Source organism: Lolium perenne, chromosome 6, assembly GCF_019359855.2.
Source record: "Lolium perenne isolate Kyuss_39 chromosome 6, Kyuss_2.0, whole genome shotgun sequence".
Taxonomy (NCBI): Eukaryota; Viridiplantae; Streptophyta; class Magnoliopsida; order Poales; family Poaceae; genus Lolium; species Lolium perenne.
In genome coordinates, this window is record NC_067249.2 from 169,340,723 (window position 1) to 169,361,661 (window position 20,939).

Consider the following 20,939-nt stretch of genomic DNA (forward strand, 5'->3'; position numbering starts at 1 on the left):
CCCAATGAACCACTATCATCAAGCACAGCAGAAACATTATCAATATTATGAGAGTGTTCAGATTCAGCAGATGTACCCGCATGCGAAGCATGTGGCGGTGAAACAAGTTTATCAATCACAGATGGTGAATCAAGAGCAGCAGAGGTATTCAGAATTGTACCTTTTCTTGTAGTGGATGGTAATATGGCGATCTTAGTATCGCGAGGTTTACCCATGATGGAGAATTTGCAGCGAACAATAATAATCCAAGTGAACTTCCAAATAAAGCTATGCTCCCCGGCAACGGCGCCAGAAAATAGTCTTGATGACCCACAAGTATAGGGGATCGCAACAGTCTTCGAGGGAAGTAAAACCCAATTTATTGATTCGACACCTGGGGAGACAAAGAACACTTGGAAGCCTTAACGGCGGAGTTGTCAATTCAGCTGCACACTGAAACAGACTTGCTCGCAAGGGTTTATCGATAGTAACAGTTTTATAGCAATAGCGATGAGTGAAATAACAAAGACGTGAGTAACAAAGACAACGGTAGTGATTTTAGTAAACAGCAGGATTAAAATCGTAGGCACGGGGACGGATGAACGGGCGTTGCATGGATGAGAGAAACTCATGTAACAATCATAGCAGGGCATTTGCAGATAATAATAAAACGGTGTCCAAGTACCAAGCAATCAATAGGCATGTGTTCCATATATAGTCGTGCGTGCTCGCAATGAGAAACTTGCACAACATCTTTTGTCCTACCAGCCGGTGGCAGCCGGGCCTCAAGGGAAACCTCTTTTGGATATTAAGGTACTCCTTTTAATAAAGTACCGGAGCAAAGCATTAACACTCCGTGAACACATGTGATCCTCACATCGCTACCATTCCCTCCGGTTGTCCCGATTTCTGTCACTTCGGGGCCATCGGTTCCGGACAGCGACATGTGTATACAACTTATAGGTAAGACCATAAACAATGAATATCATGATGAAACAATAACATGTTCAGATCTGAGATCATGGCACTCGGGCCCTAGTGACAAGCATTAAGCATAACAAGTTGCAACAATATCATCAAAGTACCAATTACGGACACTAGGCACTATGCCCTAACAATCTTATGCTATTACATGACCAATCTCATCCAATCCCTACCATCCCCTTCGGCCTACAGCGGGGGAATTACTCACACATGGATGGGGGAAACATGGCTGGTTGATGTAGAGGCGTTGGCGGTGATGGCGGTGATGATCTCCTCCAATTCCCCGTCCCGGCGGAGTGCCAGAACGGAGACTTCTGGCTCCCGCGACGGAGTTTCGCGATGTGGCGGCGTTCTGGAGGGTTTCTGGCGACTTCGACTCCTCTTCTGGCGTTTTTAGGTCGAGGCGAATAAGTAGTCCGAAGGAGGGCATCGGAGGCCGGCCGAGGGGGCCACACCACAGGGCCGCGCGGGCCCCCCCTGGGCCGCGCCGCCCCATGGTGTGGGGCCCTCGGGCCTCCACTTCAATTGCCCTTCTGGCTCCGTTAGTTTCCTGGGAAAATAGGGCCTTCTGCATAAATTCCGAGGTTTTTCCCGAAAGTTGGATTTCTGCACAAAAACGAGACACCAGAGCAGTTCTGCTGAAAACAGCGTTAGTCCGTGTTAGTTGCATCCAAAATACACAAATTAGAGGCAAAACAATAGCAAAAGTGTTCGGGAAAGTAGATACGTTTTGGACGTATCACCTACGAAGAAAGCTTGGAGCCCCAATATGGGAAACCATATGGTTTTCTATAACGGGAAACACCTGGAAGGAAGGACTAGTCAGCGCGATGTAGGAAGCAATTTCCCGTCTGTGTGGACAAAATGAGAACAAGATCAAGAATACTCGTTTCATCTACTACCCAAGACATGACCCCATGGGAAGACCGATAACCATGCCCCCGCACACGGAGTTGAACCACTATGTAGCACACCTCGACTTCATGCTGTACAAGACCCGCAAATAGTTGGACAACGCCCTCGCCTCTCGCCAAGCCCATTACCCGTGACAACGAAGACTCCACCCCAAAGAGTAGTATCACTCCAGCACTTAAGTAGGTGTGAGTTGTATCAGGGTCCCCTTGTATCGTAGAGCGAATGAATGGTTCTTCAAACCAACGGTGTGCTAGATTTGTACTGTGTGATGATTGGTATGAATGAAAAAAGTGTTGTTGGTTTACCCCTCAACACTACTCAAGTTTTCAAGTTTTGAACTTTGTGAACTTTAATTCAAACAAACCGTAGAAATTTCCCTCTTATCTTATCATCCACTCCGATGTTCAGATGGCCCCACCAACTCGCAACGCCACCCAAGACGCCATGCTGCAGATGCTAGAGATGATGATGGCCGACCGAGAAGCCGAGAGAGCTGAACGCCAAGCCAACATTGCTGCACTGCAACAGCTCGCTCAGAACAACAACGGCCATGGAAACCACGACCACCCTGGGTCAAAACTGAAGAACTTTCAGAACACCAACCCACCTATCTTCAACAAGACCGAAGAGCCCCTCGATGCCGATGACTGGCTCCAGACGATGGAGAATAACTTGGAAGTAGCTGGAGAGGAAGCCAATGAGAAGGTCTTGTTTGCAACCCACTATCTTGCCGGACCAGCCCGCGCTTGGTGGACAGGCACTCGTGCCATGAACGGAGGTCAGTTCATGACTTGGGAGGATTTCAAGCTCAAGTTTAGCAAGTACCATGTGCCCCAAGGACTGATCAAGATGATGAGAGACGAGTTCCGCGAACTCAAGCAAGGCAGAATGTCCGTGGTAGAATACCGCGACAGATTCCTTACTCTGTCAAGGTACGCCCCGGACGAGACCGACACCAATGAGAAGCGGAAGGAAAGATTTCTGAACGGACTCCACGACGAGATGCAGACTGTACTGGTCAACATTCCCTTTGCTGACCTAGAAGCCCTGGTGGACTCCGCCATTCAGATGGAAGGGAAGCTTCACCAAGCCAACAAGAACCGCAAACGCCGGATGATGAACCAACATGGGTCCAGCAATACCCAGAAGTACCGCAACAACTCATCTGGAGGATATACTCCAAAATACAACAAGCCCCCTGCCCAGAATTACCGCCCAAACTACACCAACAACCATGGAGGACCCCCGAAGCCCGTAGGCAACAACAACAACAACAATCACATCAGCAACACCAACCCCAACAACAACAACAACGGGAACAACAACAACAACAACAACAACACTGGCCCTAGGACCGGAAGCAACGCCATCCCCGTCACCAACAAGGACAAGGCCACCATCACTTGTTATGAGTGTGGAGTGGTTGGGCATTACTCCAATGAGTGCCCCAAGAGACTTGCCAAGATTGCCGGCAACACCGCTGCACCTGCTCAGAACCAACGCCGCTTTGCCGCAAGAAAGAACCAGAACAACAACGGCCGCTTCTACAACATGACTGCCACAGAAGCTCAAGAAGCACCTCAGAACATGCCAAGTATGTCTTCCTGTTAAATCATATCGCCCAATCTCTCTTAGGAACCTAACTTTTCTTAAAATCTCGGGACGAGATTTGTTTAAGGGGGAAGGGTTTGTAACACCCCAAATTTCAAAACAAAGATAAAATAAATTTCCTTTTTCCAAAAATGAGAACCAACAAAAACTTTTCTTAAATAGAGTGCTATGCATAGTGCTCATACCTATTACTTGTGTTTTTGCCATGATGAGTGTTATTATGCTTATGTGATAAACCCTAAAACCCTAAAGTGATCAAATGAAGATCACAAACCAAATAAAATCAAAGAGAAAGAAATCAAATAAGAAAAACCCTAAACCCTAACCTTCTCAAAAATCATGTGGATCTATTTTGAGAAACCTAAAATAAAGAAAAAGACATATATGGGCATGTAGCCCTAATGTGTAAATTTGGAACTCTATCTTTCTTACTTTGCTAAGTGGTGGTGAACCATTGCAAAACTTATTAAAACCTAAGCCTCATCCCTCTTGTCATCAATCTTGTAAAAATAAAATAAAAAGAAAAGATCTTAAGAAAAAGGCATATGCTAGCCTATGACTACTTTTTGGAAAATGATGAGCTTTGCTTTGTCTACCTTGATTAGATGAATTGAAATACCTCAACACACTCAACAAAGCACCTATCAACCAATTCAAGTGAGAAACAAATTAAAATCCAACATATGCATAGAGGCATATGTGGCACTTAGCCAAATTATCAAATCTTGACCTAGCCACTTCCATTACCTCAAAATGGTTTGAACCTTTCATCTAACTCAATCTAACACCAAATAAACCTCACTCTTGTCAAAATGAAGCAAAGAAAAATAAAAGAATAAAAGTTGGAAATTCACAAAACCCTCACATATGGCTTATGCCATTTTTATAAATTTTGACCCTAGACCAAATTGGTCTTCACCATTAATTGAACAATGTTACTAAACACTTATTACAACTTTTGGAATCAAAGGAACACAATTCAAATCAATTCCAAACTCAAATTTTGATCACATGTGATAATGGTCAAATCTGCCATTTTTAGTCTGATCACTACTTTGAGCCCTTGCAATTCAAATTTTTCAAACTAAACTTTGCCAACTCTTTGCACCTCATCCAAGACAACATCAAGGTGAACACTTTTTGTAAAGATCACCATGCCAAATTCCTCATAGATCAAATGCTATGCTCATCCAAAGTTGGAACATTTTATCTTATTCAACAATCTCACACTTAGCAATTTTTGCAATATTTTGAATTGGAAATTTCCACCACCACCTCTCATCTTCTCTGGTCATTTAGGACTTAACCAAACACACACAATTCAATTCTTTCAACCATTTTGAACTCACTTAAATTTGGACAAATTTGCAAATTCCCAATTATGGCACTATTTGACACTATGTCAAATAGTGATCTACACTACCCTAACCTGCCCCAAATCCCTCCACATTGCTCCCTTGACTTCTCTCACCCTAGCCCATGCATAGTAACCCTAAGAGGGGGGCCAAAACCATCATGGCCATGGCCATGCCGGCCATGCCACACTTGGCACCCTCCCCTCTCTTCTTCTTCCTCCCTGACCCTGGCCATGGTGCCTAAAACCTCCACCTCACCTCTCTACTGCATCCTAGACCAGCCCTTGTCGAGGAGGACGACGACATTCGCCGGAATCCGCGCGCCCAAATCTGCCGAGCATGCCGCTCGCGTCGCACAGCGTGCACACCACGGCGAGCTCTGGCCACGTGCAACCCCGACGAGCCACGCCTTCCCCGGACCCCATTCCTCCACCATCAGCTTCGCCGTAGCAGCGCCAACCCGTGTGACACACGCCCGTGCTCTCGCGCCGCTTGTCGCCGACGACCAGCTCGCCGGTTTCCCGTGATCTTGCCGCCAGCACCTCGCCTCTCGCGCGCGTACCAGACCGTCCCCCACCTCGCCCTCTAGCTCGATAGCACCACATGGACGCCGCCTACCTTGCGCCCACCTCGCCGACCCTATTCCTTTGCCGGAGCCGCCGCTATGCTGTCGCCTTCGCCGCCCACCTCACGGCCACCTTGCGCGCTATAAAAGGAGTCATCCCCGCGCCTGCATCTGCACACCAAACCTGCTCGCCTCCTTCTCCTCGATCTCTTCGACCCATTTCCCCTCTCCAATTCTCACTGGAGCTCGCCAATTGCTCCATCGATCGCCGGAACCCGACGCAGAAGCCGCCATCGATTGACGCCTCCCCGAGCGACGCCACTGGTACCAGCGCACTCCTCATCGTCGACAACGCCATCCTGCACCGTCGCTGACCCTCGCCGGAGCTCCAGCTCGCCGCCGACCCCCTACCTCCGCCGCGGCAGCAAGCCCTTCTCCTCGACGGAGACGACGCGCCTCGACCACACGATCTGCATCTAATCCAACCGCCCACGTTCATCTGTACCGCTTCGGTAAGATAGAGTCGCTGACGGGCGGGCCCCATTGTCAGCTGGCCCGCAGCGCTAGTTGGGCTGCCCCCTGGCTTTTCAAATCTTTCGGCCCGTTTAATTTCCCGCCGGCCCAATTTTCAAATCCTGTTAAATAAATTGGGTATAAATTTAAATACTGAACCTGTTTTAGAAATTGAATAGTTTCAAATCTATCCAACCAAATTTGATGAATTTTATGTTGTTGGAAAGCTAGAGAAAAGATATACCAATGCCATTGGTCCCACCTCAAGATAAGTTGTAGAATTAATCTGATAAAAAGAATAAGGCAGGGACTTTTTCATATTCAAATAATTATTAAAAATCAACCAAAATAGATGTTAAGTTAATTCCAACTCCAATAGCTCACATTTGACTTACACTAATTGTTTATGCAAGAAAATGATGTGGTCACTTTGCATGATCATGCCCTAGTTTAATTAAAAGACAATATGGCTAGTTTATTCAAGTGATATTGTCCAAAACTATTATGCAAATTATATGAAGTGCTTCACTTCATTTAAATCTTGTCCCAAATACTTTCATACGAAGTATTGACCCCTGGTCAAATACTCTCAAATGAAATGCTCGGTGAATTTAAATCATAATAGGCATTATTAAATGGTATGAGGTATCCTACCTCATTTAAATCAATTCCTCAAATAATGATGATGAATGGTTGACTTATGTCAACATGATTTCATGTATAATTGTTTGAGGAAATTAAATCTTAAGAAGATTCAATGAGAGGAAATTATTTCTCAAAAACTATATGGAAACTATCATTTACATATATAAGGAGAGAAGTTATTCTCTAACACTAAGTAAGAAACCCTAGATTAATTTTAAGTAGCAATGTTAAGTAATGATGCTAGATCATTTGGAGTGAGCCATTAAGGCTAATTAGGGCTACTTAAGTATTGTTTGGTGATTGTATCCTCGTATTCGTGTATAGACGCTAGTACCGGAGAATACAAGGAAGAGGAAGGATTCTACCCAGAAGAAGAAGAGCACTTTGACCACCTCAACCACCAAGGCAAGCTAACACCAATGCAAGCTAATATTCTTGCAAAGTGCAAAGCCCCTTTGGGGCAAGGCACCATGAATCTTACCTTTTCTTACCATAAGCCTATCCCAAGTTTATACATTACAAGTTTTACTTGTTGTTTTCCAAGAGTTACTTTTATAGTTAACTTTGGTCAAAGTAAAGGAAGTTTACTAGAGTAGTAAAGTAAGGCTCAATCTAGCAAAGCAAGGTAGCACCCCTCATGGTTTAGAGCTAGTGCTAATGAATTAAAATTTGACTACTCTAGATGGGAACAATGTGACTGGAATTGAAATTTGAAACCTTGGAATGATGAAGCATTCCATTGAATGATTTTTGAAGGTGAATATGACCAAGAGAAGATAGTGATTTTTGATAAACATGATATTGGTTTGAATGCGATACCTTTCCAATAGTAAGTACCCCCACAATACCTGATTATGGGTAGGGCTTAACTGGAAGTTTATGCATCTTAGTATGGGTTCCCTCTAAACACACATCATAGGGGTTATGCTTGAGGCTGCCTCCGTTGTTGAGAAAAGATGTGAATTGAGGTGAATTGTACGGCCAAGCCCTGTGCAGTTCCCAGGTTGACAGTTGGTCTTCACTGGGAGGCTAAGCTCATAGGGAGAGGTGCTCATACTAGGATTTGTAAGTGAAAGGTTATGGTTGATGATCCGCGTACTGTGTTACGATGATTCGGGGTAATCCCGACGGATGAAATCAAATATTGTGGCACAAGTGTGCAACCTCTGCAGAGTGTAAATCTATTCGAATAGCCGCGTCCACGGTTACGGACGGTTAGAAAGGCCATACAGTTGCCGATGTCAAATATTTGAAATGTTGGTGAAATGAATTGTGAAGTTGTGAATTGAATTGAAATCACCACTTGAATGGTGGGAATGACACCAATGTTCCCACTTGAGTTAGTTAGCACTTGAATAAGCTTTTCTCAAATACTTGTGAACTAAAATTGGCTTTATGCAAATAAACTAGAGCTTAGCAAACCTTACTAGAATGTCTAGCACTTACATTAGTATTAGTTTGCGAGTACTTGAAGTACTCACGGCTTTGTCCCTGGCTATTCAAATGGCCAGAGTATGAAGATGAACAAGGAGATGATCAGCAGGACGCCTACGACAACTAGGAGTCTTCCGACGTCAAGCGTTGGCCTGTGGACTAAAGAGTCCTTGTATCTTACGCTTCCGCTATGAACTTGTGTTTGTTCGTTGATCAATAGATCAACTATTCGTGTAATATGGATGATGTGATTCCTCTTGTAAGACATTATGGTTTGTAATGAATGATGACTGTGATACGTAACTATTATGCCTCGCAACAACAATATTCCTAGGATTGCGATGTATGACATAATAGGCATTCGGACTTAAAAATCCGGGTGTTGACAGTTTTTGACGGTAAATATCAATTTATTTATGTCTTTGATTTCCTATTTGGTTAGAGATTTGTTTTGGCATCACGAATTGCACCCGTTGGAGAAGGAAATGAATATGAAGTTTCATGTAATGGCTGGTTTGTCTACATTGGATTGTCAGGTATAAAGTTTCATGTTTTTTAAGTTACCATATCTACTTTTCGAAAGCATTATCATATCTACTATTGCATCATATTAAGGGAAAGTGGTATTTCGATGTTACATGATTTTAAATTTGAGGAGTTTTGATATCATGGACTAAACGGACCAGTCAGCATTCGGCCTGAATTGGTATGCACACTTGTCTACCTACTTTGTTTGTTTCTTGATACTTCATACCCTTTTATTACGGACAGTCCAATTATTACATTACAAAACAAAATCACTACGTGTTGGTACAAAACAGTTGGCTCCAAACCAACCTGATAGCACAGTACCAACTTCTGAATATAACAAAGGATAGAAATAACTCGCTTAAAACACCATCCCTTTCTAAAGAATTATTGATTCTGGACATACATGCCTAATCAACTTCATTGTACTTGTCAACTTTATCTGGCGATGTCCCGGGTGTACTGCGCTTCAGATAGTTGTACATGTATTTGATCGAAGAAGCTTCAGCAGGTAGATGAACTGTGTTGTACTCGTTGGCTGGATTTTGAGCATCCCTCCTAAGAAGTACAACATTTTTTACCGCTTCACCGTAAGCTGAATCATTATGAATTCGTTTGCGCACACCTACAACATGACTAATTAGGACATACAGTTATCGAGACTGGTGAAATAGTAATAGAAAAACTATAGTCACCTTCAAGCATGTCAAACTGATGACATGGTAAGCACCGATGAAATGTGATTGTTGTTGCTGTTGTACTTAAAAGGCTTCCTATTTATGAAAACATCGAGTAAGTACAAGTGAGAAATGGATTTGGTATATAGCACTTATTATAGTTCAGACTTACTCGACGCTTGGTCAACCTCCATAAAGGTTGCCATTAGGAATGAATAATGCCTTTCCCCAAAAAATAGTTGTTCTCTATGGCTGTCAGCTAGTTCATCTAAAAACCGGAGGAACACAGTACGATCATTGGAGTCCACCACTGCTAATTCCCTCATGCCTAGAGGGAAATATGTGTCGTGGTCAATTGGGCCAACATGCATGATAACTCCCGCGATATCTACATGATAAGATTTGTTAGTACATAAAACATGAAGCTAGCACCTAGTCGATATAATGTAGTCATGTATGCAGATTTTGTGTACACAAGAATACCGGTGATTGATCCATTTGGTAAACTGAAGACGTCATACTCATCCATATCTGCTCATTTAGAAAAGTGTGTATAATTATTAATAAAAACAATTATACCTATTCAATTTAGGAGGAAATAAGGAACCAAATAGACTTCAAAAGCTGGTCGCATATACTATTATTTTTCATGATTCTGGTGTGGTAAAAAAGGAAAAACGTAGCACAATATAATGGTAGCATGAGGACAATTGCTATACAGATCTAGGAATTTGTGTAATGGCCAGAAAAGACAATATTCAGAATGAAATTCCTTGTTACTTATAAAAAGATACTTGCTACCTTGATTTGATCTATCAACAAAATCACAAAGTACCATTAGAAATATATGTCATACCTAGAGCTTCTAATCAGATCCTCTTCTTTTTCCTATTAGCAGCCTCAGCTTTTCTCCTTCTGTTTGTCTTGTCAGAAAGAATGTTCTCACGACTCCCTTAAATAGACCCACAGAGGCATGCATGAGCAACAGCTAAACAAGCTGTAACTAACTCTGACTTGGCCAAGTCACACGGTTAGAATTATATGTTGAGTCTGTCTGACCGCTTCTAACGTGTGGCTAAATGTGACATTTATTTTTAGGTATGTTAATTAACTTTGCCATTTATTTGAGATTTTGTAACCTGCCACACCATGCAGGGAAGGCTTTCTCCAGAGAAGAGGGGACGGCTGGTCTTAGTTTTGAATATTGCTAGCACGATTGCTTACAGGTTGGAGCTCACATTCTTTGGTTACTCCGCTTCTGAAATCGAATATTCTGACATTTCGTTTGGACGGCAATCCTCGAAATAGAAAAATCCGATTAATCCGGTCCGAGTAAAATGATGGTATCCGTATGTTTAATAATATATACCTCTGGTACAAAAACAAGATAATACAAAAATAAATTGGAAACTCTATCCATAAGACTAACACTCAGTTTCTCACTACTTTATAACATTTTAATTAGTGTCAAGCGGTAATAACAACCCAACACACCGAGAATAGTGAAAAGCAATAAAATGGACATGTGACATAGGAGTTTTGAATGTAGGAGAAAAGAAATTTGATAGGGATGAACTTTAACAAGCTGATGCTCTTATTTTTGGCAGATACCAAACCTTTGTTTCTGGATGGGCGAGTTGTATTCACAAAGCAAGCAGAACCTGTAAGGCCACTCAAGGATCCAAATCTGATATGGCTATCATTGCACACAAAGGTTATATTTAGGTACAAGAAATTCATGAAAAGCAGATCCAATGTTTGTGGGAGGTTGTTGTTTATAGTCTTGGAAATATATTGGGTGTTGAAAAAACGACAGAAAGGTAAATTATTGCCACAATTTCTGTATATCTTGAAAGGTGTTATCTCTTGTACCACATGTTATTTGACTGTTGTATGCTCCTAGTTTTCTGTCTGTTCATTACATGACATTAGTGTGATCTGCACTGCGGAGATATAAATATGCTTTTCAATTTGCATAACTACAAGCCAAAACAGATGAAAAGGGAGCAGTTTCAGAAAAAAGAGAGTAGGCTTCAGACAAATTTAGAACATCGAAAATAGCCAGGCCAATGAGACAACGAACATGCTTCCATTAACAAGATAGGCTGCTCGTATAAGCAAGCACTAAAGAATTTACAAAACCTGGTAATTCCTAAAAAAATACCGAGACGTTGGATTCATCATCCAGGACGGTACGACAGTAAGTTAGTTCATCGGCGACATTGCGTACTCACATTCCAGTGAACCGGAAATATAGTTTTTTAGTGCAACATAGATTACATAGAGTGCTTTACTGCAGATAGGACACATTCCAGGTAGTCGTCGGCCCATGGTTTAGGCAATACGAACTGCGGTGAAACGAACGAAGTCTCAACAGTAGGGTGATGTTTCCTAGTCATGGCTCTCACCATTGTTGTGGCTGCTGATTCTTGGGCATGGTTATAGAGAGTGTGGCGTTGGACTTAATCTTGCCTGTTCCAGAAGTATGCACCAATCAGGAGCAGTTTTGCAGACCAAGCAAACAAGTATCAAATTTGTATGATTATTAAAGGGAATATCTTGTACAATTGGTACACACTCTTCTTATACGTAGCACACTTCTGTGAGTTCCACATAGCACATAAGATAATTTGTTTGGAACCTTTTTACCTTCTCCAATGGGTGCAGAATCTTCTTACAGGCAGCACACTTCTCCTGGGATCTGTAGAACAAAGAAAATTAGTGACTCAACTTTGTGTAAATGCAGATGTATCTAGATGCATTTTATAGTTATAGATACCTCCGGATCTACAAAAAGTTATCATCAGTATTCTATTGATGGCAGCTATGTAAGGAGGCTTGGTACATTTGAAAAAAATGTTGACTGTAATGCATGAGCGTTAGCTCCTAGAATTTCCCAAGAACATTTATATGCTGCTGGGAACTTACTTGCAGGAAAAAGGTAGAGGAGATGAGCTAGGTAGGCAGCCTGATATTAGCCAGTAGTCCACATATTGGCTGAGCCCGCTTTTTTTGCTTTGTTTTTGTCTTTTATGTTCTCTGTCAGCTAGTCCCTCTCTAGTTTGTAACTATACTTATACTTTCGCTTAGTTGGCAGAACACATGCCGTTTTTCCTCAAAATAAAATCTAAGTTGTCCCATAACAGGGCAGATCAATAAAAGATCTCAACTGGTAACTTTCATAAGCAAAATAGAGTTTAAAGTTTGTACAAACACCTTTTCTTTCTATACCACCCCAAAACTATTACCTTATAAATCCTAGCAGATGAAACTCGAGAAAACTATGAAATTTACCATGTTAAGTTCAGTTAGCTAGCGAATTGTACAATGGTGCACCGGCATTCATGTAGCAAAATAGAGTTTAAAGTTTGTCATAGAACTGCTGAAGCTGCTGCATAACATGAATATTCATAGATCCGACCAAGAGAAATAGAAGTATATAAGAAGATTAAATAAGAAAAAAAGACTAGCCTAAGGGATGAACAAACCTGTTCTATCCCTCCAATACATCCCTGTACACAATGTTCTTTGTGCTTTTTCCAGTTGGGTCTATGTCTATATTTGGCTTGGCCAAAATCCGAGTGGTCTGCCTTGACACACCCCTTGAAAGTGCAACATAAAGCTGGCCATGGGAGAATACAGGCTCTGGGAGGTAAATACCAACGGTCGGAATGGTTTGCCCCTGGGCTTTGTTGATGGTCATTGCAAAACTCAAGCGGACGGGGAACTGTTTCCTCTTAAACTTGAAAGGAAGTGAAATATCCTCCGAGGGCGACAAAGGGATCCTCAGTATGAACACTCTATTTCTAGCATGTTGTCCACCGACAATCTCGGCGTCGATTGCGTTATCCTGAAATGCTCTAATCATCAGTCTTGTTCCATTGCACAACCCATTGTGCGGATCGAGATTCCGGAGTAGAATGACGGGACAATTGATTTTGAGTTTCAAATCATGCGGGGGCAGGCCATTTGGAGTGAGTGAGTTGAGATAGTCTAGTGGGTAGTTATTGCGTGCATCATTCTCGACAGAGTCAAAGCTATAATATACCTTTGCCTGGCCAGGAAATCGGTCAATCATCTTTTTATTCAGATTGTCCACATGATCATTCTTCGTTGAAAGAATGGCACGTGTACTCATGTAGGGTCCAGATGTGGCGTTCTCATGAAGCGATGGGAACACATCTTCAATAAGCTTGTTCACTGGTTCATCGGTAGGAGTGAAAGGAATAACAATGTCATCTGGAAGACGCACATAGTCACCACCGATTGTCTCTTCCGTTCCATTGCCTATTCTCAGTAGGTACTCAGAGAACCACTGATCGGTCTGTGCCCTCATATTGCGCGTGAGGCGTATCTTTCTAATCTTATCCCATAAATAAGACCTCTGTAGCGTAGCATCAGTGATTTGAGCTCTTGTCCCACGTGTTACAACGGGGAGGACCTGCCTAAAATCTCCTCCAAACACCACGACTTTGCCCCCAAAAGGTAAATCAGATCCCATGATGTCAGCGTCTCAATAGTTTGCCGCTTCGTCATGGCAACTTCGTCCCAGATTATTAAAGATGCCCTACGGAGCAGCTTTGCGGTACCACTCTGCTTGGTGAAATTGCATGTGCTGCTGTCAGTGAGCCTAATCGGAATTTTAAACCTGGAATGGGCGGTGCGCCCACCAGGCATGATCGATGCCGCTATGCTAGATGTAGCTGTAGCAATAGCTATTTGACCTAGGGAACGGACCTTTGCAAGGATTGCTTTGTATAGATATGTCTTCCCCGTGCCACCCGGACCATCAACAAAGAAAATCTGGCTCCTTTTGTTGAGAACATGAGAGAGGATTTCATCAAATCCAGCACGCTGCTCTTTGTTAAGAGATGTAAACATGTTTCTGTTTTCTTTGTCAAAAGTAACCGACAACTTCTCTTGTATCTCTCTGGAATCTCCATTCGAACACTCATCATCCTGCAGATCCAAATCCGGGAGTCCATAACTGGTAATATCTTTTCCCATGGAATGCACCAGATCCCTAATGTCTCTAAGGACCATCTGCTCTAGTGCGGCCTGGTTGGGCTGGTTACGACGGTAGTCCTCAGACATTGACTGAAGGTGCTTCTCCCACAGTGATCGGATCTGGGTGACCTCGCAGAACACCAGAATAGTTGCAAAAATCCTTCTTAGAGCATACGGCATTTGGAAAGTAGCTGCCTCGGTCAAGCAATCATCAATTGACTTGTCGGTCTCTATGAGACCTCTTCGCTCACATGATTCTCTGAAAGTCAAGCAAGGCCTGCCATTTACACTTTTCATATCCTCAAATGATGTTGCACCTCTCACATGATTCATGAGCACTCTAAGGAAGTACCTCTCACCTTCAGCAGGATGCGCATAGACAATTCTTCCAATCTGCCCCCGCCCCTTTAATTTTCTTTTCTGCCACTTCTTCTCACCCTTGATCCACCGGTAGAATTCTGGGAACTCTTTGTATAAGAAGTTCCTCGCAAAAGGATCCACCAGGTTCATCTTGAAAAAGTCAGTGAGCATGGTACTGGAAGAAGAGGGCCGGTTGATGATGTCATCAAGATTATCGCCATCTCTGAATGTGACAGGCTGCATATCTTCCAAATGAAGTTGCAGTTGGAGAACAGAGGGAGAGACACCGAACATTGGGAAACTGCAAATCCTTGTGATAGACTCCTGTGGCCCCACGAACCTAGCATCCCTATATTGTTTAATCTCATTGATTACTTGACCATCATCCTCCACCGCTGGATCGACAGAGAATGAGGCACGATCATGTCCTTTATAGATGTACTTGAATAAATACTTCACTGCCTTGATGCTAGAGCAAGCTTCAACATTGATGTGACAATTATACCGCATAAGCAGACCAGGGTTGTATGGGACAACCCATCTATTATCCAGCTCTGCTCTTCTGACCTTCAGTTGATGACCATCGTGCCTCCTCCTATAGATAGGATATGAGTCCTTTCCTTGTTGTGTGGCATCACAAAACTGCCGAGGATAGCGGAACCGACATTGACCATCTATCATGCAGGGACAATTTTTCCTAAGAGCACCACATGGTCCATGGAGCATATGTTTGACCACCAGAGCATGCAATACAGGGTACTTGTCCTTGTTAGGAAGTTCTGCTGATATCACCTTGTCGTATCCGTCTGGGTTTGTTAGCTTGCTATCCGAGCTCATGATTAGAAGCATGTGCTCGTGTGGTAGCCCCCTCTTTTGAAACTCGGTAACATGGACATATGCAACAACCTCACCAAAGTACTGTTTTTTTTATCAAGAGATCCTTCATACTTCGCAATTTGGCGCTGTATACTCTCGCCACAAGGTCTGGACGGTCTTGTGGTGTCTGCCCGGGTTCAAGTCTGGATGTAATCTCCTCCCCGTGCGGGTTGCAAGTCATTGTGATAAAGTAATCAGGCTTTCCGAACCGTTGGACTATCGCCATCGCATCAAGGAATCTTCGCTGCATGTCTCTATCACCTCCTGGAAAAGTCCTCGGAAGCACGATTCTCTTACCAACCCGGCAACCACTTGTCTCTCCAGCATCCATGACATCAACTACACCCTTAAGAAAATAAATCAATCAAAACATCATTTAGCACGGATTTTTTAAATGTGTAAGGGGCGATGCGTGTGTAATATAAAATGGAAACTGAAACAACATGATACCTGGTATAGATCAGCACGAATGCGCTTTTGATTCTTAGGATCAGAGAAGAAATCAAGTCTCATAGTCTCCATCTTGATGTACATGTCGACTGCCCATTGCTGGAACCCACGTATAATGTTAAAAAGTCCTTTTCTGACTTGTAGCTTGAAGCAGTAGTACTCCCTTGCGCTGACAAATTTTCTGGACCCTCCGGTTGCATCATCATCGTGGTCCTCTTCATCATCTAGAACATGGATAAAGAAATGATTGATTGCTGATCTCCAGAAAGAAAGAATAAAATGTGAAACAAGTTGAAAGCATGGGGATAATTACCTGCTATCTCATCTGTGTTTTGTTCCACATGTACATTTGAACTCCGATCTATACCTTGCAAGTCCTCACGCTCGATGTCATCGTCGTTGTCCTCTTGACCGACTTTAGGTGGTGTCTCGTATGGTATCCAGCGGTTCCATCCCGTCTCCCCTCTCGGGAAAAATAATGGATACGCCAAAGGATCATAGCAACCATAGTAAGCTCTAATATATATAGGACGGTCCCCTTTGCCATAGAGGACAACTTGCCTATCAAAAGTGTTTTGTGGGTCACTCCCTTCAACCCACATCGCTGCAACCTGGGAAGCTGTGGGGGCATTGTACCTTCGCTGGTCCAGCCTTATATTTGTGTTAAGGGATATCCTATATTCTTCTAGGTTCGGAACGGATCCAATGCTCTTAAAGGTTTGCACATATGGGTTGTCCTCTAGTATCTCCAGAATCTTTCGTATGATATTGATATCTAGGTCTGGAGAGCGCTTGACTCTATGTTCCAAGGTTTCATCTGTATCATAGAAGTATACCTGGAGATGTCTAGGTCCTTGACCACCATGCACCAGATCGTCCATCTTATAATACATTGCCCCTTGTGCTACAAATGTATACACACCGGTTCTCGCTGCATTGCTGACCGTCTTATCAAGGGTGACTCCAAGCCTTGTAAAGGAGAAATGGGTGTTGAAATATCGGATGTGCTTTCTAAAATATTTTGCATTAGCATCAACCTGACTTGTAAACAACCGACGCAACTCGTCAGGAACTTCAGGGGTAGCTATCTTGACCTTTCCTTTTCTGCAACAGAAAGCGGGACCCTCATATTGCAGCCTCATTGCTCCGCAATGTATGCAATCTTTTACTGGCTTCAACACATGATGCTTGTTTGGTATATTGTGGTACACGAAGTCATAAGGATCGACAATCTCATTCGCCTTACTGGGAGGAAGAACACTTGTGTCTCGCCACGATTCGAACACGTCGCCTGCCAAGATATAACAAGCTGAACAAACTGGATCTGAGCGAATTAAATATAATACGTACGAATAAGTTAGGAACAAATTTACCTGTACCACTAAAAAGCCTGCACTCCTCGTCATCATCATGTATTGTTTGTTCCTCTTGTATGTTATCTATGTGCAAAACATGTAAATTTTACTATCTGTGTGCAAACCATGTTAATTATACTTTCACATTTCATACTGGTAGCATTTGTATATATGAAGGCTTTATGTGCAGCCAACACTAAATATTCCATTTTAACCTCAGTTATATATATATCTGTATAAGCTAATCATAATTGCAGAAACTGAAAATTCAAAATGAATGTTAATTCAGACAGGAACTCAAATAGTGATAGACAATTTACCTTGTGTATCAGTTGCTGGCTCCGTTGGCTCATATATTCCATGTGGATCCGACTCCTCATCATGGTTGATGTCATCTAAAAATGTATACAAATTGGTTTTTTACCACACAGTTTAGCGTCAGTTATAGGTATATGATTACTAAGTTTGTTGAAGTTACATGCAGGGCTGTTGGTGTGTGATAGTTGAACTTGATTGGAAGGTGTACATGGTGATCTTTGGCTTGAACCGCTGGACTCCCTCACAATGCCAGATTGGTCTGATAAGGGTAAGGAACTTCGTTTCCCCATCTTGTAAGCACGATTTCTCTGCAAGACAACATCTTTCTCCTCCGATGTCAGTCCCGAGTATGATTCCCTTTTACGCCGACGTTCCTTTTCAGAAAATGCTTCTGAAATAAATAATAAATGAAAATCATACTGTGAATGTCAAGTCCAAAGTATACATCCTGAAGTCGGCAGAAATTAATCCGTATTGCCAGGTTAGTTTTGGTATACCTCTCATTTCGACGGAGGGACCATAGATATAAGAAGTGGGGGTAACCTGCATTCCATTGGTCCCTGCCAGGTTTCCAATGTGAGGCACATCCGTCGACTGTCGTTGGTAAGTCGACTGTCGTTGGTAAGTCATATTCGTATGCAACCAGTCATTGCTATGATGTTCGTCGACAGCATTCCCACTGCATTGCGTGCCTTGCAGTTGGTTCATCCCGTATTGATCCGGTAGAACCTGGCTAATACCTACAAAGATGCACAAACGCTTGTGCTGACATGCACTTGCACATGAAAGGTACATATGCTGACATGCACTTGCAGATCCTAAAAAGTTCAATAGGCAGAGGGATAAAGAGTGGTATGTAAAAATAAACATGTAAGTAATCTAAAGAATAAACATTTTGTGCTAATGAACGATTTTTCAGGCCGACATCAAATTTTATATGCACATGTGATCTAAAGAATAGATGCACCTTATCATACTAAATTTGTAGGTGGAATAGCCACACACATGATCTGGAATTTTTTACTTTTTTCAATGTGTATGAAACTGCGGCTATGAAACATACAGTTGAGTTATTTTATGTCATTGCATTGTTCTCTAAAATTATTTTATGGCTGCTGCTCATGGTAGTAATGCTGATGGGCCATATACCATGCCGACAAAGATGTTGTTTTTGTGTGAGGACATGATCACCGGCCTCAAAGATTCAAGATGAGCGAGGCGGTGAGGGTTGGCAATCAAATTCATCAGATTACACGTGTGCACCGTTGCTGACATGCAGTTGCACATGAGAGGTACATATGTGATCATATTTTACCAGGTGAAGTAGACGATGGGGTACATGTCTCTGCTGCTTTCTTCTGTGCGCGAGCCATACGAAGTTTCATCAGATATGCTGCTTTCTTCTCGTGGGATAGACTTGCATACCAACTGACTTTTTTTCGTACGACATTAGGTTGATCTGGTTGAGCTTCGTTAGTACCATGACTTCCAGCCATGCTCCCCACATCTGGCATCATGAATATATATAGTTGGATCTTGAACATTAGAGAAGACAAATGCATAATCTGTGATTAGGAAAGTTGAACAAGACAGTAGGATCTCAAAGTGTTCTTACAACGTAAATTCTGTGTGGCAGATGATTCAGTTACTTCGTCATTGACGCCATCAGATGCAACTTTATTCTGGAGGTGAGACATACATTTTTTTTATGTTCTTGTGCTTTCATGTCATCGAATATTTTGACATCCAAATTTTGGCCAGACCGTTTATTCCTCCCATCCATATGTACTCCATGTTGATGATGATCAATGATTGCTGAGGCACCAACTGCACCTAGTGAACCAGAGGTAAGTACATAAAAATAAACTGTAGGAAAAAAGGGTTCAACATTTGTACCATCTATCTGGGTGTTGCTTATGTTACTGACAGCAGTACATTGGACTTTTTGTGATGGCCCATCCAGTGTGCATGCTTCTTGGTCATGGTCAAGAGTAGTCATGTTTGAATACTTCTTCTGTTGGCGGACTATACGGCGCTTTTCGAGGTATTTTTCTTTATCCTCATCAGAAAGGCGGGCATACCAGCCGTGACCAGGGTTTTTTTTTGTTGCCCATGTTGATTACATGTTAGAGTTGCACCCTCATCCAAAGGGATGTTTGTTAGGTCTTTGAACGGGGAGCGATTCGCTGATCGTTGCTCCGAGGCTGATGCATTATTATTCTTCATCTCGGGAAGCTGTAACTGAAGCAGCACCATTGTTAGCAAAAAGAGTACATAAAGTACAGTGTATACTTGTAACAGAATAGTAACAATTGATAACACAAAGATTGAGTATTTTAGAAACCCACAATGGTTAGACGAAACACCTATTTTTTTGGTAATCGCATGAATATATATATCACCTAATCCGTAGTCCGCTGTTTTGTGTAGGATGCAGGTGAAGTCGCGCCGGCGACTTGCTGACCCTGAGAGGGAGACACGATCCCAGGTTACAGGTGTGGGGGTGGCGCAGTCGCAGAGAGAGGAAGAGAGCCTCGACAAGGTTTAAGCAGGGGTAGCCGGCGGTGATGAGCCGTTGTGCAGGAGCCCCGGCGGTGATGAGTGATTGTGCAGGATCCAGCCTGTGTGCTGCAGCACACACGCCGGAGAACGGCGGCTATTTCGCGAAGGTCGACAGCCGCGGCAAGGCGTGAGCAGGGGTAGCCGGCCGTGTTGCCGGTGTGCCAGAGGCAACACGTGTGTAAGCAGCAGCGATCGCGGGAGAAGGTTAGTTTTTTCCGAAGGTGGAGATGGAGTTGTGAACTGCTGCCCACGCGTGGGAGAACGGGAGTTATGTTTTTTTTTTTGCTGGAATAATCGATAGCTTTTGTTGAGAGATCGTTTGGTGGAGATGTTTAGCGCTTAACATTGGAGCCTCGTGGGGTGTTGGATGTATTGTTTGAACAGCTGATATAGGTTGGATCTCGTGCTCTCTCTCTTTTTATATTAGTGGAGATGAGTGTCAGGGGCATCTTGCGGAGGTTGATCATGAGGTGCCTGCAGATTTTTCTGATTTCCTCGCCATGCACGCAGACATGCGGAAATCTTCATAGGTAACTTCAAAATAATCTTGTTGACCATACGTGAATGGTCAAATGATTATCAGGAAATGCCGCGACACCAGCGCCACATATTATATTTATTTAGTTGTTTCATTGTTTATTGTATTTTAATTTAAAAATAATTTTGGTAAACATATTTATTTGTGTGCTATGTTTAATAAATGGTTGTATTTTCGAAAACCGTATCAAAAAGAATTTTGGATACCGCGAGAAACATGTCCCAAACTCTCAATTTGACGTCGTTTGGGGTGGCTTTGGGGACGAGG

General features: G+C 42.8%; 1 protein-coding gene and 3 long non-coding RNA genes across 7 annotated transcripts in view; 2 read left to right on the forward strand and 2 right to left on the reverse strand.

Moving 5' to 3' along the window:
- The window catches only part of LOC127324056 (uncharacterized), a 44,879-nt gene extending 24,370 nt beyond the window's left edge, over nt 1-20,509 (forward strand). Inside the window, exons 1-6 of one of the 4 annotated variants that reach the window (XR_011747433.1) lie at nt 17,739-17,840; nt 18,701-18,864; nt 19,026-19,260; nt 19,334-19,419; nt 19,536-19,616; nt 20,003-20,509. This is a non-coding gene — a long non-coding RNA (uncharacterized lncRNA). The other 3 variants (XR_011747434.1, XR_011747432.1, XR_007866085.2) reach the window with 3 other exon arrangements.
- LOC127324060 (uncharacterized) lies at nt 8,407-10,429 on the forward strand. The gene is made up of 2 exons (XR_007866096.2): nt 8,407-8,707; nt 10,362-10,429. It is a non-coding gene; the product is annotated as an uncharacterized lncRNA (long non-coding RNA).
- On the reverse strand, nt 8,907-10,357 carry LOC127324055 (uncharacterized). Its single transcript, XM_051352154.2, has 5 exons — nt 10,063-10,357; nt 9,690-9,737; nt 9,379-9,594; nt 9,225-9,302; nt 8,907-9,154 (listed from the first exon to the last, which is right to left on the reverse strand). The coding sequence occupies exons 2-5, from the start codon at nt 9,733-9,735 to the stop codon at nt 8,940-8,942; spliced, it is 555 nt and encodes a 184-aa protein (XP_051208114.1). The 5' UTR covers nt 9,736-9,737; nt 10,063-10,357; the 3' UTR covers nt 8,907-8,939.
- Nucleotides 17,565-18,204, reverse strand: LOC127324053 (uncharacterized). The gene is made up of 3 exons (XR_011747435.1): nt 18,070-18,204; nt 17,733-17,963; nt 17,565-17,649 (listed from the first exon to the last, which is right to left on the reverse strand). It is a non-coding gene; the product is annotated as an uncharacterized lncRNA (long non-coding RNA).
- Nucleotides 20,510-20,939: the final 430 nt, after the last annotated feature.

Bases quoted from the DNA above. Each gene is read 5' to 3' on its own strand.
- LOC127324055 (XM_051352154.2), bottom strand. From the start codon at position 9,735: ATGGATGAGTATGACGTCTTCAGTTTACCAAATGGATCAATCACCG. The intron at 9,595-9,689 runs GTATTCTTGTGT...CTTATCATGTAG, and splicing joins ACCAAATGGATCAATCACCG to ATATCGCGGGAGTTATCATG. The intron at 9,303-9,378 runs GTAAGTCTGAAC...TTTCATAAATAG, and splicing joins GGAGGTTGACCAAGCGTCGA to GAAGCCTTTTAAGTACAACA.